Source organism: Fundulus heteroclitus, unplaced genomic scaffold (assembly GCF_011125445.2).
Source record: "Fundulus heteroclitus isolate FHET01 unplaced genomic scaffold, MU-UCD_Fhet_4.1 scaffold_56, whole genome shotgun sequence".
Taxonomy (NCBI): domain Eukaryota; kingdom Metazoa; phylum Chordata; class Actinopteri; order Cyprinodontiformes; family Fundulidae; genus Fundulus; species Fundulus heteroclitus.
Window position 1 is genome coordinate 2,065,031 of NW_023396989.1, and position 17,729 is coordinate 2,082,759.

General features: G+C 45.9%; 1 protein-coding gene across 19 annotated transcripts in view; it reads left to right on the forward strand.

The window, feature by feature from the left end:
• LOC118556340 (discs large homolog 1-like protein) overlaps positions 1 to 16,835 on the forward strand; it is a 63,592-nt gene extending 46,757 nt beyond the window's left edge. For 16 of the 19 annotated variants that reach the window (XM_036133023.1, XM_036133024.1, XM_036133027.1 and 13 more), the window contains 19 exons: positions 42 to 95; positions 1,514 to 1,564; positions 2,129 to 2,253; positions 4,946 to 5,252; positions 5,375 to 5,519; positions 7,160 to 7,289; positions 7,945 to 8,101; positions 8,181 to 8,283; positions 8,371 to 8,485; positions 8,562 to 8,720; positions 9,065 to 9,131; positions 10,637 to 10,736; positions 11,816 to 11,857; positions 13,293 to 13,343; positions 15,032 to 15,133; positions 15,220 to 15,392; positions 15,605 to 15,714; positions 15,791 to 15,882; positions 16,005 to 16,835. In XM_036133023.1, the coding sequence (XP_035988916.1) occupies positions 42 to 95; positions 1,514 to 1,564; positions 2,129 to 2,253; positions 4,946 to 5,252; positions 5,375 to 5,519; positions 7,160 to 7,289; positions 7,945 to 8,101; positions 8,181 to 8,283; positions 8,371 to 8,485; positions 8,562 to 8,720; positions 9,065 to 9,131; positions 10,637 to 10,736; positions 11,816 to 11,857; positions 13,293 to 13,343; positions 15,032 to 15,133; positions 15,220 to 15,392; positions 15,605 to 15,714; positions 15,791 to 15,882; positions 16,005 to 16,111 (2,190 nt within the window). In that variant the 3' untranslated portion in view covers positions 16,112 to 16,835. Of the gene's footprint in view, positions 1 to 41; positions 96 to 1,513; positions 1,565 to 2,128; positions 2,254 to 4,945; positions 5,253 to 5,374; positions 5,520 to 7,159; positions 7,290 to 7,944; positions 8,102 to 8,180; positions 8,284 to 8,370; positions 8,486 to 8,561; positions 8,721 to 9,064; positions 9,132 to 10,636; positions 10,737 to 11,019; positions 11,054 to 11,815; positions 11,858 to 13,292; positions 13,344 to 15,031; positions 15,134 to 15,219; positions 15,393 to 15,604; positions 15,715 to 15,790; positions 15,883 to 16,004 lie in introns of all 19 variants that reach the window. The other 3 variants (XM_036133028.1, XM_036133035.1, XM_036133025.1) reach the window with 2 other exon arrangements.
• Positions 16,836 to 17,729: the final 894 nt, after the last annotated feature.

Sequence of the window (17,729 nt, forward strand, 5' to 3'; positions counted from 1 at the left end):
GCGGCGTTTCCTCTGTGACGGTCCGGTCTTTCTCTCCTCAGGCCAATCCTCCGCCTGTGGTGGTCAACACGGACAGCCTGGACACGCCTCCATACGTGAGTTCACATTTTTCATCACCTCAGCTCAAACGACCCACAATGCACCGCGGCTTTAGCTAACCTTCGCTTTCTAATGCTAATGTTGGCTAACTGACGCTAACAGCAGCTGCTAATCGGAGCGATTTTCAGATACGAAAACTCCCAAATAGAGATGCTAATTATAGAAAATAAACATCATTATAGTTGTGATCAGTATTAAATCCACAGTATTTAAACTTTCTTGTTTGAGTTATTGCGACATTAAATTTATCGCATTAAAATAACAAAATAAGAGAATTCATGCAAAACTGAATGAAACAATTTAGGTGTAATCTTTTTGTTAGTTTTTCTGATTGTTTGGAGTTGAAATTGAGGCAGATTAGATTAATTAACTCTTCCTGTGTCCAAGGATCAGTAAAATTAGCGTACATTACAATCCGTGTTTAACTCACGGTGGCCTGATGATGCATGCTAGCTCTAATGTTAGCTTCTACTTTAATGTTCATTGCTACTTATTTATGTACATAACCACTGGACACTGACCATTTGGAAAATTATTCATAGAAAATAACCCTTTACTTGTATAGAAGTATTCTAGTGTGTGTTAGCCTGAGCTTAGTGTAAGCTAATGCTTGCCTTAGCAAGCATTAGCTTACACTGAATCATGAATCATGAAACAATGTTTCATGATTTGGCGCTATATAAATAAAATTGAATTGAATTGAATTGAATTAATGCTAAGGTCCACGGTCACCGACCGGCCTGTTAGAAATTCATGACGTACTACAGTAGATCTGTGCAGAACATGGAAGCTAAAGCAGTTGAAATTAACCACAATGCATTGCGAGCTGACTTTAATGCGTATGCTAAAGCTAATCGTCGTCTTCTCATTTTGTCAGACAGCTAATGCTAGCTCTCAAAGTTGTTATTGTGATTTATATTTTGAATTAATCAAAAGGCCTCATGAAATGTATGGTGTTACAGCAAAACTGATCTACACACGTTCTGGATCACAAACATTAAAATAGACAGAAATTTAAGGAGCTAATGCTAACAATTAGCTATAATGGCAGCAGCTAGCTGACTAGCCACTATAGCCTCCAACTGATTCAGTAATAAACTCTGTGGTTAAAAACAAAAATGATCAATTATAGAAGCTGCAGCTTTTGTTTCGCTTGTTTAAAAACAAAATGGTTGTCGATAGAAATTTACTTTTGTGTTTTATTTGTGTTAAAACGGCTGATAATGTGAATATATTTAGGGTTTGCAGGCCCTCATCAACCAACTCTGTTTATTTTGTGTTTTAAAGCTCCTGTTTAAATCCAGCCTGTAAATGATTTCACTTTCAAAGTTGTTGTTTTTTAGGAGCAGGATTTAATGGTATGGAAATAATGTCGTAGAAATGTCTAAATGTTCGGCCTCCTCTGTGTCTGCAGGTGAACGGGACGGAGGCTGAATACGAGTACGAGGAGATCACGTTGGAGCGGGTAAGGAGCTCCGGCTCTTCGAGTTAAAGTCTCTGATCTGCATCAGAAACTCAAGTCCTGCCAGATTTAAACTACCTGCAGGACTTGAGACTCGCGTCAGCCTGAAGCTTCTTTAAGGAACAACAAAAAGCATCTTTCACGCAGTTTCTGCTGATCCTCCATGATCTGACTACGCAGATCTAAAATCCCTCTCAGCCGTGCTGCTGGTGGAGAAACGTTTCCCCGGAGCAGCAAACTGAAGCATCTGCTGCTCTCGGCAGGATTAACTGGGGCGCTTTAACGCCGTTTGCTCATTTAACAAGAAACTGTGTCCCAGAAAAGTCCCTCATTCTCACATTTAGTCATATTTACTGAAAACTGAGAATGAAGGCAGCAGAAAGTCACAATCTGGGGATTTTCTGCTGTTTTCTGTTTATTTAGACTCAAACCTTGTATGTTATTCTGAGCTCAGTACCAGATGAGTGATTCAGCATAATTTTTTAAACCTTTAACTGAGAAGTATAAAGTGTGATTAAAGTTTGAATCCACATTAAAAACCACATTTTCATGTTTCTGCTGATCCAGGGAAACTCTGGGCTGGGCTTCAGCATCGCAGGAGGAACAGATAACCCCCACATCGGTGAAGACCCCAGCATCTTCATCACCAAAGTCATTCCTGGAGGAGCAGCGGCTCAGGACGGACGGCTCAGGTAGGAAGCGCCCCACCGATATCTGATTTAACCTTTAAGGTCCAACCAGGTCCTCAGATTGATTCCATCTGTCCTGAATTATGGGGAAACATAAAACTGGAGAAACTCAGTTGAGGCGTAGGGAGCGGGATGGTTGCGTCACACCGTGATGCAGCGCCACCAAGCTAGCTGCAACAACCTACGACACATCCAGGATCCACAGAAACTGATGTTTTAGAGCAACATAGAAAAGACAGAGAAGCCTTTGAACGTCCATCAGCCGGGTGTAAACCTGCCGGACAACATCAGCTAACGCTAGCTGTTACTAGCTAGCTGCCGCCCCCTTTCAGCTTAGCTCACACACATCAGAGAGACTCGGGCCGCTCAGACACCCGTCGTTATGCTGATTCAATTCAATTCAGTTTTATTTATATAGCGCCAATTCATGAAACATGTCATCTCAAGGCACTTTACAAAGTTAAGTTCAATCATATTATACAGATTGGGTCAGATTATACAGATTGGTCAAAAATGTCCTATATAAGGGAACCAGTTTATTGCATCAAAGTCCCGACAAGCAGCATTCACTCCTGGGGAACTGTAGAGCCACAGGAAGAGTTGTCTGCATTGTACATGGCTTTGCTGCAATCCCTCATACTGAGCAAGCATGAAGCGACAGTGGGAAGAAAAAACACCCGTTAGCGGGAAGGAAAAAAATCGTGATTCAGCACGATGACGGCCAGATTATATTCCATCATCTAATTCAGTTACCTCCGTCTGAGCTCTGGTTCCTTTCGGTTCTGGAGATGTTCTGAAAGGCCAGTCCGTCTAAAACGAGACAGAAATCACCCAAGTGGTTCTTTGTTTTGAGTTCATGACCGTCCGCTTTGTGAGCACCAACAATAAAAATTAACTGTAGACAAACGAGAACAGTTTGAACAGTGAAATCTGTCCTGGAAGCTCTTATAGATCCAGCCCATTAATAAGCCCCGTGTCCTGATTACAGGCTGTAGCCTCTGTCACGGTAAATACAACAATCCCTCTGTATTATTTTCTCTGTTTCCGTCACAGTTTCACTCCTTCAACCATTTCACAGAGCTGCCACTAAGCCTCCCAGAATGCACTGCAGTGTAAAGTATGCGCCTCTTCCCTGTCGGACAAACAATGTTGATAAATTGGGTTAAAAGGCTCCTGGACCCTTCATGCTAACAAAAGATGGGAAAGAAATGCAGAAAAACAGATCAGTGATCGTACAAGATTTCATTCTAACAATAGTTTAGCAGATTCCAGATGTTTTTGGAGGCGATTTACTGATCTGACCAAAAGTTTAGATGGAACGTACATAAAATAACATTGTTAATGTCCTTAAGTTAGCATACAAACGTTAGCATAAAAAAATCCATGAGATAATACAATTAGCACGCTGATGTTAGAATTATCAGATGATTTGCTAATGTTAGCAAGCTAGTTTTGTTTAAAATTAGAATAGTAACTGATATAAAATATTGGCTAAAGTTAATGTGATGCTAACTGGGAAAAATATCAAGGCCCTAACATTAGCATGAAAAATAGCATAAATAAAAGTAACCCCTATATTACATAACTCAGCATGCTAATAGTAATCAGCTAATGTTAGCATGAAAAATAGCATAAATAAAAGTAACCCCTATATTACATAACTCAGCATGCTAATAGTAATCAGCTAATGTTAGCATGAAAAATAGCATAAATAAAAGTAACCCCTGTATTACATAACTCAGCATGCTAATAGTAATCAGCTAATGTTAGCATGAAAAATAGCATAAATAAAAGTAACCCCTGTATTACATAACTCAGCATGCTAATAGTAATCAGCTAATGTTAGCATGAAAAATAGCATAAATAAAAGTAACCCCTGTATTACATAACTCAGCATGCTAATAGTAGTCAGCTAATGTTAGCATGAAAAATAGCATAAATAAAAGTAACCCCTTTATTACATAACTCAGCATGCTAATAGTAATCAGCTAATGTTAGCATGAAAAATAGCATAAATAAAAGTAACCCCTATATCACATAACTCAGCATGCTAATAGTAATCAGCTAATGTTAGCATGAAAAATAGCATAAATAAAAGTAACCCCTATATCACATAACTCAGCATGCTAATAGTAATCAGCTAATGTTGGCATGAAATATCTTACATAAAAGAATTAATCTGTCAATGTTAGCTAGTTTTCTATTTTAAAACACAACGACAAAGGCAGTTAGCATGCTATGCTAATATGGAAAATATTACAAGAAGTTAGCGTGCTAACAAAAAAGTTATAATTAGCATGAAACTGTTAACGTTTAGCATTGGTAATGGTAACATGAAAAAGGATAAATAGCATCGCATCGTTTGCTTGAAGAACTCGTTCGTTAGCGCTGATTAATGACCTCGGCTGGCAGCCGCCATGGTGCCGTGTTTACGGACACGTTCCTTACCTGCCAACAAGCGTTACCCTTCAATAACAGGTAATAATTTATAAAAGTTAAATCAGAAAAGGTTTTAGAAGGAGAGCATCAGGTAAGCATCAAGGTGACCTATAAAGGAACTTATTGACCGCTACAGATGAATCCTGCCTTCACGTCTGCGTTGATGAAGCGGCGATGGAAGTCTCACCTGGTCCAGGTGTCTCACCTGGTCCAGGTGCTGTGCTCCGCCCCGGGTCACCGGTGTCTGCCGTTTCAGGGTGAACGACGTCATCCTGAGGGTGAACGAGGTGGACGTCCGGGACGTGACCCACAGCCGGGCCGTGGAGGCGCTGAAGGAGGCGGGCTCTCTGGTGCGGCTCTACATCCGCAGGAGGAAGCCGGTCTCAGAGAAGGTGATGGAGCTGAAGCTGGTGAAAGGACCCAAGGGTCTGGGCTTCAGCATCGCGGGGGGGGTGGGCAACCAGCACATCCCGGGGGACAACAGCATCTACGTCACCAAGATCATCGAGGGCGGCGCCGCTCAGAAGGACGGGAGGCTGCAGATCGGAGACAAGCTGCTGGCGGTGAGCGGAGCGTCTGACCCCGCGGCGGTGATGATGGTGGTGATGGTGATGATGGTGATGGCGTGGGCGGAGCCGTGACGTGTCTCTGTCTCTGTGTCTCTGTGTGTCTCTGTGTGTCTCAGGTGAACAGCGTCTGTCTGGAGGAGGTGACCCACGAGCACGCCGTCACTGCCTTGAAAAACACTCCTGACGTGGTCTACTTGAAAGTGGCAAAACCCAACAGTGTCTTCATGAACGACAGCTTCGCCCCGCCGGACCTGACCAACTGTGAGTGAGCAGAACCGGGTCAGCCGCGGTACCGCTGCAGTTCTGGGAGGTCTGAGGGAGACGTTTTCACAGCATAAATAACATCCGCTTAAAATAATAAACATGAATCACTAAGTTTCTAATGTGTTAGTGAACAGAACCAGAAGGTCCAGCAGCTTTCACCCAGAATCATGCAGAACCGGTTTAATCTTTGCAGAGAAAGAACTGCTGCTGGTGTTTCAGTTCCAGGTGTCCTAGTTTGTTACTGAGTGGCTTCAGAAATGTTTGGAGGCCGCTGCTGCAGGAGGTGCTGGGGACGCCTCCAGGGGGCGCCACTGAGCTGCCGGAGAGGTTCGGCCTGTAAACGAGGATTTTAACTCGGGTCCTGCAGGCTGCGTCTCCAGCTGCTGCTGATGCGTTCAGGGTCATCCGGTATTTTCCAGATTATAAGGCGCACTATTCCTCCAGAGTGTGTGATGTTTCACACGTCCACAGCTCTCTGTCCGTCTCTGTGGGAGGACAGACTACACCGCCCTGTTCCTAAGGCCAAAATAAACTAACTTCAATATAATTAACGTTTATATTGAATTAACTTACTAGGTTTATTGCTGCTAGATATAAAAATGTGTTGCATAACATCAGTGAATTAAGAAGTGGTGATGTGAGATCCATATGTACTTCCATGAGCTTGAAGGACTACGTCCATGTGGTTCTACAATGATTCATTAAATTTACTGATGAAGTCACCAGGAATAGAAGAGAAAGCCGGACCAGACATGGTCAACGATGTTAATCACCTTCACCTTCCTCGCCTTGAAGAACTTTGATGTAGAGAAGGAAGTATAAGGTTATAAGCCGTTTCTACAAAATGGATAAGTGACCAGACTTTAGTCAGGCAGTCTGGTAGACAGCTCAGGGGTCCTCAGGTAGTGACACAGTGTACCGTAATGCTCCTAATATCCACTGAGCGGAGCCACTGATCTCTATTTATTCACTGGATTAGTCGTATATAATACACGTTGCTCTGAAGCCACCGGCCGCCATATTGGTACTCCCTATTTCCCCTCAGTAACTAAGTCATGTTTACACATTTTAACAGATTTACCACATAAAATCAGTCATTAAGCACAACGGTGATCAGATTTAAGGCTCACCATTAATTTCTGAGAAGATTTAAGGATTTTAAAATATTCCTCATAGTTATTAAATCCGGTCCATTCATGGTAGCGTCCAGAGAGCAGAGGGGGGTGATAACCGGGTGAAGGAGCTCCTGAAGCTCGGCCCGGTTCCTCCAGGTCCGGTTCTGGACGCCTGCTGGTTCTGAAGCACGGAGCAGAGCGGCCCGACTCGCTGCCTGCTGGTCCGTCTGGTTTCATGTCTGCAGCAGATCATGGAGAACGTTCAGGTTCTGGAGAACTTTCTGCTTCTGCGACCCGGATGAAGGGAAACGGTTAAAATGAGGAAAGTTCTGCTGGGTTCTGTGCGGCCCGTCTCCTTTCAGCTAACACAGCCGATCGGGTTTCACCAGCTTGGTTTCTGCCCCCCGCGGCGGCTCCGGTCTCCTCCAATCAGGCGGTAACCGGAGCCGGCAGGTGGGGGGGGGTTCTGGACCAGCTCAGCAGGTCCGATGCTCACCTGGTTCTGTCCTGGTTCTGTTCCAGCCTACACGCAGCACATGGAGAACCATATCAGCCCCCCCAACTTCCTGGCCCAGACCCTCCCCCCGCCGGCCTCATCGGGCCGCTACTCGCCGACGCCCAAGAGCATGCTGGGAGAAGAGGACGTGACGCGGTGAGGACAGACGCCTTAAACGGTTTACCTTCTGATTAAATGTCTGCAGGCCCTCCAACCGCGGGTCGGGTCAGAACCAGAACAGCAGAAACTGTAGCAGGGTCCAACAGACAGCATGTTATTTATCATTATTATTATTTATTATTATTATTATTATTATTATCTGACCCGGCTGAGCCGCCTCCCAGACCAGTAAAGCCTGGTTAACGGCGCTGACCCGGTTCTGGTGTCTGGTTCTGTTAGTCTGACCGTCTTCAGTCCAGAAGACGGAGATCTGCTGCTTCGCTTTAGAAACGTTCATCTGTGACAGAAAAAAACATTATTGGAGATTTTCTCCGGTTCCTGAACCGCTGGATAAGAAAACTTTGATGTTTTTATCTGGAAACAGGAAATGAATAAATTAATCTGTAGATGGAAAATGTTTCTATTAAAGTATATAATTCTACCAGATTTATAGGATTTGATAGTTTTGCTTCTAACTTTGTGTTTAATTTACATTAAATGGATTTTAAATGTGGCTTTTGGAGCCCCCTGGTGGCTGGAAGCTGCAGCAACGCTTCACTTCTCCTCTAACTGGCCTCATCAGAGGGAAAAGCAGCAGCTCTGTGTTGTATTATGGGATGGATGGTTATTAATTAGCCGTGTATTCCTGCAGCGAGCCCAGGAAGGTGGTGCTGCACCGCGGCGCCACGGGTCTGGGCTTCAACATCGTGGGCGGCGAGGACGGCGAGGGCATCTTCATCTCCTTCATCCTGGCCGGCGGCCCGGCCGACCTGAGCGGCGAGCTGAGGAAAGGAGACCGGCTGGTGTCTGTGAGTGCGTCTCCGGTAAGCCTGCTGCTGATTGGCCGAGCTCCGTAACCAGCGGCGTCTCTGATGTCCCCGCCTGCAGGTGAACGGCGTGGACCTGCGCAACGCCACGCACGAGCAGGCGGCCGCCGCCCTGAAGAACGCCGGGCAGACGGTGACCATCGTGGCGCACTACAGGCCAGAGGGTGAGGCGTCCTGACGGATCAGCCGTTCACCAGAACCAGAACCAGAACCGGAGCGGCGCCGCTAACCCGCTGTGTGTCTGTGCTCAGAGTACAGCCGCTTCGAGGCCAAGATCCACGACCTGCGGGAGCAGATGATGAACAGCAGCATCAGCTCCGGCTCCGGCTCGCTGCGCACCAGCCAGAAGAGGTCCCTCTACGTCAGGTGAGCGCCGGTTCTGACGCGGCCCGAACGGACCCGGGTCCGTCTCCTTCACGCCGTCTCGCTCTCTGCGCCGCAGGGCTCTGTTCGACTACGACAAGACGCGGGACTCGGGTCTGCCGAGCCAGGGCCTGAACTTCCGCTTCGGAGACATCCTCCACGTGGTGAACGCCTCCGACGACGAGTGGTGGCAGGCCAGGCACCTGGAGGAGGTGGGAGTGATCCCCAGCAAGAGACGGTCAGTACGCAGGGAGCCGGGTCTGGACCAGAACCTGGGCCGGTCTGGACCAGAACCCTGAGCCCGGTCTGGACCAGAACCCTGAGCCGGGTCTGGACCTGAGCCGGGTCTGGACCTGAACCCTGAGCCCGGTCTGGACCAGAACCTGGGCCGGGTCTGGACCTGAACCTGAGCCGGGTCTGGACCTGAGCCGGGTCTGGACCAAAACCTGGGCCGGGTCTGGACCTGAGCGGGTCTGGACCAGAACCTGGGCCGGGTCTGGACCAGAACCTGAGCCGGGTCTGGGGTCTGACGGAGCTGTCCGCAGGTTTTCTGCTCAGCTTTGCTGCTGCTGTCGTCTGCAGGGTGGAGAAGAAGGAGCGCGCTCGGTTAAAGACGGTGAAGTTCAACGCCAAGTCCAAAGACCGAGGGGTGAGTTCTGCTGCAGGTTCTGATCTGGACCTCAGAACCATAGTCTGTGGCTCCAGAGCTGATCAGATGTTGTAGAGATGGAAGAATCTTCCAGAGGTTGGTTTGTTGTTGGTGCGTCTCCAGCTGCAGACCAGCGTTTTGATCTGTTGCATGACCTTTGACCTCTGACTCTGCCGTGTGGATTTACAGTTTGAGCTGCTGCCAGCTGATCTCTCCACCTACTAATGACTAACGTCTACAGCCGCCGGGCAAGTCGGCTCGTTAACCTGCCGGCTCGTTAACCTGCCGGCTCGTTAGCCTACTGGCTGGTTAACCTGCCGGCTCGTTAACCTGCCTGCTCGTTAACCTGCCGGCTCGTTAACTTGCCGGCTCGTTAACACGCGCCGGTCCGTTAACCTGCCCGCTCGTTAACCTGCCCGCTCGTTAACCTGCCGGCTCGTTAACTTGCCGGCTCGTTAACCTGCCGGCTCGTTAACGTACTGGGTCGTTAACCTGCCGGCTCGTTAACACGCGCCGGTCCGTTAACCTGCCGGCTCGTTAACCTGCCGGCTGGTTAACTTGCCGGCTCGTTAACCTGCCGGCTCGTTAACGTACTGGGTCGTTAACCTGCCGGCTCGTTAACAGCATGTCTTCCTGAGACTCAGCGGCGCCCCCTTTGGGCTGAGTGCTGCTTTAACACGCGTCGCCCAGATGTCGCCTACAGAACATGCATGACCTCTGACCCCCTCACAGAAGAAACGCTTCACTTCGATCTCTGACCCCCCCCCTCCCCCAATCTAAAACAAAGAGCGTTGAGGCAAATAACACGATGATAAGTGAATATTCTGTGAGGAAGAGCTTCTTATTAACTCTTTTCTAAATGCAGTGCTGCCCCCTGGTGGCCAGAAACGCTTCAGTCTGCAGGAGTTATTCTCTTAGTTTTTAAACTAATGGCTGTTATTCATAAAGCGATCGTGTTCCTGATCGTTTCACTGCAGACGGTTCTGGGAACCAGAACCGCTGAGCTCCTCTACCCACCAGCACCCGATCAGAACCGGGTCGTAGCTGCAGGCTAACGGTCAGTGTGATGATGATGATGATGATGTCACCGGGACCGTTTACTACAGAGGACGAAGGTCTTCATGGCGTTATTTATCAGAACCGTAGCAGAACGTCCTGATGGGCCTCGGTTCTGACCCAGCCGCCTCCTCAGCAACAGGTGGAGGAGGGGAGCGTTAATTAAAAGCAGGTTTACAGACCTGAGGCCAGAACCGAGCCGTTAGCCAGAACCCGTCCCTTCGGGTCGCTGATCCAGGATCAGTCGGACCGGGCCTTCCTTCCTGCTGCTCCCAGCTTCTCTGCCTGCACGTCTTCAGCATGCCCCACCCTCCTCTTCCTCACCCTGCTGTGCTGCCTTCACTGACACTGAGGAAAACCCAGCCTCAGAGCCTCTAACAGCACCGCGGTCAGCTGCCGGGCCGGGCCGCACCAGAACCCCTCATCGACCCGTCTTCTTCTCCCACCAGCCGTCCGTCAGTGACAAGCGTAAAAAGAACCTCTTTACCCGAAAGTTTCCTTTCTACAAGAGCAAAGAGCCCGGCGAGCAGGAGACCAGCGACGCCGACCGTAAGTACCGGCGCCGCGGCCCGTCGCTCAGCGGCAGGACGAGAGATCAGCTGGTGGCGGCGAGAGCCACGGCGGTCGTCACGGCAACCGGGCCCCCCCCAGAAACCGCCCAGATCGGACTCAGAACCCAAACTCCGGCAGGAAGTCCTCCCTCCTCTTCCTGTCCGGAGCCAAAATGGCCGCCCTGCCGCCCGGCTGTGCGCCCTCTGCTCTCTCCGTCTGCCGCTGGACGTCAGTAACTCTGTTTCTCTGGTTGTTTCTGTTTGTGCCTCCGCCGCCGCAGGACAGCAGCGAAGACCTGATGACCAAAGGCCACAGTGAGTAGAGAACACCTCCACCACCAGGGGGCGCCGCCGCTCCACCGGGGGCGCCGCCTGTCCACCAGGGGGCGCCGCCTGTCCACCGGGGGGCGCCGCCTCTCCACCAGGAGGAGGGGGGCTGCTGGGGCCCCCAAGGCGGCCATGTTTTAATCAAGTTTAGCGTTTTTATGTGATTCGTGTAAAATTTTCCACTATTTTCTTACGATGTGGAACAATTCTTCATATTTAGGTCAGATACAGCAGCTAAAACAGCTAAAAGTTTTTTTTACACAGTTTATTTTGGTAAAACTCAGCAGGTTTTGATTTAAATCTGCTTTAAAAGTGAAACTGAGTTTAGATCCTGGTGGAGACGCAGCCTGAGACCTTCCTCCTCCTCCTCCTCAGACCTTCATGGATCACCTCCATCAGTGTCTCTCCTGTTGCATCCACACATGGACCTTCTGGGAGGAGCTTTATTTGTTAATTAATTAATTACCCCAGATGCTGTTAATTCACAGCTTCCTGTAGAATCTGTTATTTCAGGGATTTACTGGTTTCCACCGAGCAGATCAAACTCAACGTTTTGGTTGAGTTTGGTGAGATTGGTTGATTAGGGAACGACAGGAAAGTGTTTGAACACTTAGACTCAGTTAGATCATGAGATTCCTTTTGTTACTGTGAATTTACCTAAAACTCTGCTGCTGTGTTTGAGAGCAGCTCAAAGCAAAGCATTGTGGGAGCACTGCCGTCTGATTGGCTGTTTCCTGTCTTTGATTACAGAACATGTGACGTCTAACGCCAGTGATAGTGAAAGTAGCTACCGTAAGTTTTACCGCCGTTCTGCCGACGGTTCACTAACGATCTTAAGTCTAACGGCTAACCCTCTAATTGGCTTAACGAGCTCTGACTGCTGATTGGTTTAGAACAGCTAACCCTCTAATTGTCTTAACGAGCTCTGACTGCTGATTGGTTTAGAACAGCTAACCCTCTGATTGGCTTAACGAGCTCTGACTGCTGATTGGTTTAAAACAGCTAACCCTCTGATTGGCTTAACGAGCTCTGACTGCTGATTGGTTTAGAACAGCTAACCCTCTAATTGTCTTAACGAGCTCTGACTGCTGATTGGTTTAGAACAGCTAACCCTCTAATTGTTTAACGAGCTCTGACTACTGATTGGTTTAGAACAGCTAACCCTCTAATTGTCTTAACGAGCTCTGACTACTGATTGGTTTAGAACAGCTAACCCTCTAATTGGCTTAACGAGCTCTGACTGCTGATTGGTTTAGAACAGCTAACCCTCTAATTGTCTTAACGAGCTCTGACTGCTGATTGGTTTAGAACAGCTAACCCTCTAATTGTTTAACGAGCTCTGACTACTGATTGGTTTAGAACAGCTAACCCTCTAATTGTCTTAACGAGCTCTGACTACTGATTGGTTTAGAACAGCTAACCCTCTAATTGTCTTAACGAGCTCTGACTGCTGATTGGTTTAGAACAGCTAACCCTCTAATTGTCTTAACGAGCTCTGACTGCTGATTGGTTTAGAACAGCTAACCCTCTAATTGTCTTAACGAGCTCTGACTACTGATTGGTTTAGAACAGCTAACCCTCTAATTGTCTTAACGAGCTCTGACTACTGATTGGTTTAGAACAGCTAACCCTCTAATTGTCTTAATGAGCTCTGACTGCTGATTGGTTTAGAACAGCTAACCCTCTAATTGTCTTAACGAGCTCTGACTACTGATTGGTTTAGAACAGCTAACCCTCTAATTGTCTTAACGAGCTCTGACTGCTGATTTGTTTATAACATCCTGCTAATTGGCTTAACGAGCTCTGACTACTGATTGGTTTAGAACAGCTAACCCTCTAATTGTCTTAACAAGCTCTGACTACTGATTGGTTTATAACAGCTAACGCTCTAATTGGCTTAACGAACTCTGACTGCTGATTGGTTTAGAACATCCTTCTAATAGGCTTAATGAACTCTGCCTACTGATTGGTTTATAACAATTAACCCACTGATTGGTTTAACGAACTCTGACTGCTGATTGGTTTAGAGCAGCTAACTCACTAAAAGTCCTGAGCTTCTGAGACTGGAATGTGGTCCATCATAGAGTTCAGGGTTAAATGTTGCTGACTGAACACCAGGGCCTCCTCCTGTTTCTCCTCCTGTTTCTCCTCCTCACCTCCATCCCTCAGCGCCACACCTCCTCTCCCAGCTGAACCCATGTTAATCTTTACCTGTGTTTGTTCTCAGGTGGACAGGACGAGTACATCTTGTCCTATGAGCCCGTCGTTCAGCAGGAAGGTGAGGCTCACCACAAAACTTTTCATCTCATTTAATCGCCTGAAGGTTCTTCAGAAGTCGCTCAGAGAGAGTAATTCATGTTAAAGATGTTAAAACTGCACTCATTCATAAAAAGTAAAAAGTTTTCACACGTCTGGGTCTTCTGCTCTGGTCCATCCAGAACCTCCAGGAGCAGATCAGGACCTAGTTTCTCAGTCGCTATTGTGTCAAATGTTTCTGATCCAGATCTCAGATCCTGGAAATATTTCTACTGAAATGTTTGACAGTAAAGTAGCGATTATACGGGTTTCCTCTCTGGGTTCTGATGATTACATGAACATCAGCAGAAGTTCTCAGACATGAAATAGTTTTAGGCTCTCAGCCTGAATGCAGCGTTTAACTTTTACATTACTCCTGAACCCGCAGGTCTTCATGTTGATGGATTTCCTGTTTGGTTCTAGTGGAAGGAATTATCTGGATTAACCACCAGGGGGCGCTGACTCTGGTTCTATTCCTCTAAGCCAAGCCTAAACTCCGCTTTAACTTTATGGTCGTTCAGCTTCACATTCACAGCGACACAGCAGAGAAACAGAAATATTAGTATAGAAAACTATTTAAAAGTATACAACATATTGAGACAACCAGAATAACATTTTATAAGTTCATATAAAGTAGCAGCAGGATATCCAGTTATCAGGGAGTGTTTAACACTAACGAGCTGAAATCTATTAACCTGCTTTACCGATGGTTTTCTGCCAATAGAAACTGTTTATTATCCACAGATGATCCGATCGCTTTCATTTCCTCCAGAATCGCCTTTAATGGTCCGCAAGAGTTAAAAGTCCTTTAGAGGCATTTTTTCATCATTGTTTAGTTTTACAGGTCTGATATATACGGGAATTACATTTACAGATATGTACGTATATTTACATATATACATACATACATTTACGTAAATATGTGTAAATCTATGTGAATCATATACACGTATATTTACGTATATATGTATATTTGTTATATATAAATGTGTAAATATATGTATATATGCGAATAATATATGTATATTTACATATACATATATTTACACATATATTTATATTGGTGTAAATATACGTATAATTACACATATATACATATATTTACGTGTATGTAAAAAATATACGTATATTTACGCGTATATGAGTAAGTATACGTGGATTATATATACATATATATGAGTGTGGATTATAGATATGTATATTTATGTATATTTACGTATATATATGTATATGTATATATGTATGCAAGTAGATTTTATATATATATATAAATGTGTAAATATATGCGTATGTGAGTAAGTATACGTGGATTATATATACATAAATATGAGTAAGTATATGTGAATTATATATACGTATATGTATATACAAATGTGTAAATATATGTATATATGTGTAAATATACACATATTTACACATATTTACATACATATGTGTAAATATATGTATATTTGTACACATATATATCTTTATTTCCGTATATATGTGTAAATCTACGTGGATTAGCCGTTTAAATTGTTTCTCTGAGGCGACTCCATGTAACCTCGGCTTCGGTTCTCAGTGGGTTCACCGGGTCTTGGTTCTGAAAGGTCAAAGGTTACCTTTGAAATGTTTTAATGTTGTAGCATAAGTTCTGATTAACAACCAGAACCTCCCCTTCCTCCCTGGCAGTGAGCTACAGCCGACCCGTCATCATCCTCGGACCCATGAAGGACCGGATCAACGACGACCTGATCTCAGAGTTCCCTGATAAGTTCGGCTCCTGCGTCCCACGTAGGTCCCGCCCACATTCCCCTGGTTCCCCCGGTTCTCCGACCCGTTCGGATCGGGGTGACGTCTGTCCTGTCTGCCGCCCTCAGATACGACCCGGCCCAAACGGGACTACGAGGTGGACGGCAGAGACTACCACTTCGTAGTGTCCAGAGAGCAGATGGAGAAGGACATCCAGGAGCACAAGTTCATCGAGGCGGGCCAGTACAACAACCACCTGTACGGAACCAGCGTGCAGTCGGTCCGAGAAGTGGCCGAGAAGGTACGGAACCGCTCCGACCCGGAGTCCCCGGTCCCATCGGCTCGGTCTGCAGCTTTTAGCTTCACTTTTAGTCAGGAAAGGCTCTGAAAACGGACCAGAACTGGTCCTGTTTGGTTCTGCTGCACATTGTCCCGGGTGTTTCTGGATCCTGGACCGGTCTGGAGCTCTGTAGAACCTGCAGAACCGTGACGGTGTTGTCTGGTTCTGTTCAGGGCAAGCACTGCATCCTGGACGTGTCGGGCAACGCCATCAAGAGGCTCCAGCTGGCTCTGCTGCACCCCATCGCCATCTTCATCAAACCCAAATCCGTGGAGAACATCATGTGAGTGGTCCGGCCCGGTTCCCCTGGTCCGGTTCTGGTGTTCCCCTCTGAGCTGAACCCTCTGCTCTGCCTGCAGGGAGATGAACAAACGTCTGTCGGAGGAGCAGGGCAAGAAAACCTTCGACCGCGCCGCCAAGCTGGAGACCGAGTTCACCGAACATTTCACAGGTGAGGCCCGGTCCAACGGTCCGGTTCTGGTGCTGACCCGCCGTGTCGTGTGTTCCGGTTCTGGTGCTGACCCGCTGTGTTCCGGTTCTGGTGCTGACCCGCTGTGTCCTGTGTGCCTGCAGCCATCGTTCAGGGCGACACGCTGGAGGAGATCTACGACCAGGTGAAGCAGATCATCGAGGACCAGTCGGGTCCCGTCATCTGGGTTCTGTCCAAGGAGAAGTTATGAGGCTCGGCGCCATCTTCCTCTCTCCTCCTCTTCATCACTTTGTTATTGTTTTGGAACGAAGAGCGGACCCGCAGACGGCAGCCTCCATCCCTGCATCCATCCATCGCCCCGCCCCCACCTCCACGCCGCTCGTTAGGGCCCATCCAGAAGCACACAGGAAGTGACATCACACTCGGCACGGTACAGCTCCTTAATGTTTAAGGACGAAGGACTTCAGTGGAGAGGAAGAGGAGTTCAGAAACGTACGAAGCAGATTTTATCCTTTGTTCTTTTGTGGGTTTTTTCCAGCCGGATCGTCTGGAATCAGAGACACAAGAAGCAAAACTTTGCACGTTTGAGCTTTAACAGCATGTCGGTTCTGACCCGTTTCTTTCCCATCAGCCCCTTCACCTCAGCGTCTGACATCACAGCTTCTCTCACAACCTTTCTTTGATTTTTACTTTTCATTTTTATTGATTCATGTTTAGTTTTTTTTAACATTTTCTGCTCCTCGCTGCTGGGGGATGTCTGTCAGGCGGCTGCAGGTTCACCGCTCGGCCACCAGAGGGCGCCAGACCGCTGCTGATCCTGAATGATCAGTTTTCAGTCAGAAACATAATTTACATGAAAAAAGGCAGAAACAGAAATTACTGCCAGTCAGTAATGTACTATTGATTTGACTAAAATTCCTTTAGACTAAAATACACCAAAAAAAATTTTTAAATTAACTTTTGTGCCAAAAAAACCCCCAAAACAAATAAAGTAGCATAGAATCATCATTAAATAGTTTATTTTTACAAAAACTCATGGAAAAAAAGTGATTAAAGCAAAGTTATATCAAAAAACATTATAACCCTTTATTTTATTAACAGAACATTTTTTATGAACATAAAATATTACCTGTAAAAATAATTTTAGTAAACAATGTATTTAGAAACATTTTTAATGACTATTGCTTTCAGAACCACATCATCGTATTTTTTAATTGCAAAGAAATTATTGATAATTATATTTTTATTTTTTAAGTCTTCCTAAAATAGTGCCAAAATAGTTTTGGAAATGTCTCTTATAAATACAAGAAAATAAAATTAGCACAATTTATGCCAATAGATGAAAAAAAGCAGACCCTGTAAAATAGAGACAAAAACATAAAATATACAACAGTAGAATAAATGTTCCAAACATCAGAAATTCATAGTTAGAATATAATAATAAATGCTTTGAATTATATGAAGAAAAAATAAAACATTTAGCTGGTGAAACAAAACAAAAAGAAATTCAACAATATTTTTTCATCATAAATATTAAATGTTATGGATAAAATATAAAGAATATTTAAAAAATAAAACTAGAATCTCAGGAAATAAAAAAACAACATTGTTTTGCCTTAGGACTGATTAAAATCTGTCATAAATAAAAACATTATTTTTACAAGCTTTTGCACATCATGTCTGATTAAAAGGTTTAAAAACAACATAAAGTCGCCAGAATTGAATCATAGCTGCTATAGATGGTGAAATATTAACAAAGTTTACAGTAAATCAAAGACAAATTAACCAGTTTACCTCTTTCTGACCCGAAAAACTCCGTCAGGCGCAGCAGCGCCCCCTGTGGCCGGCGGGGAGCCCGTCGGCCGCCG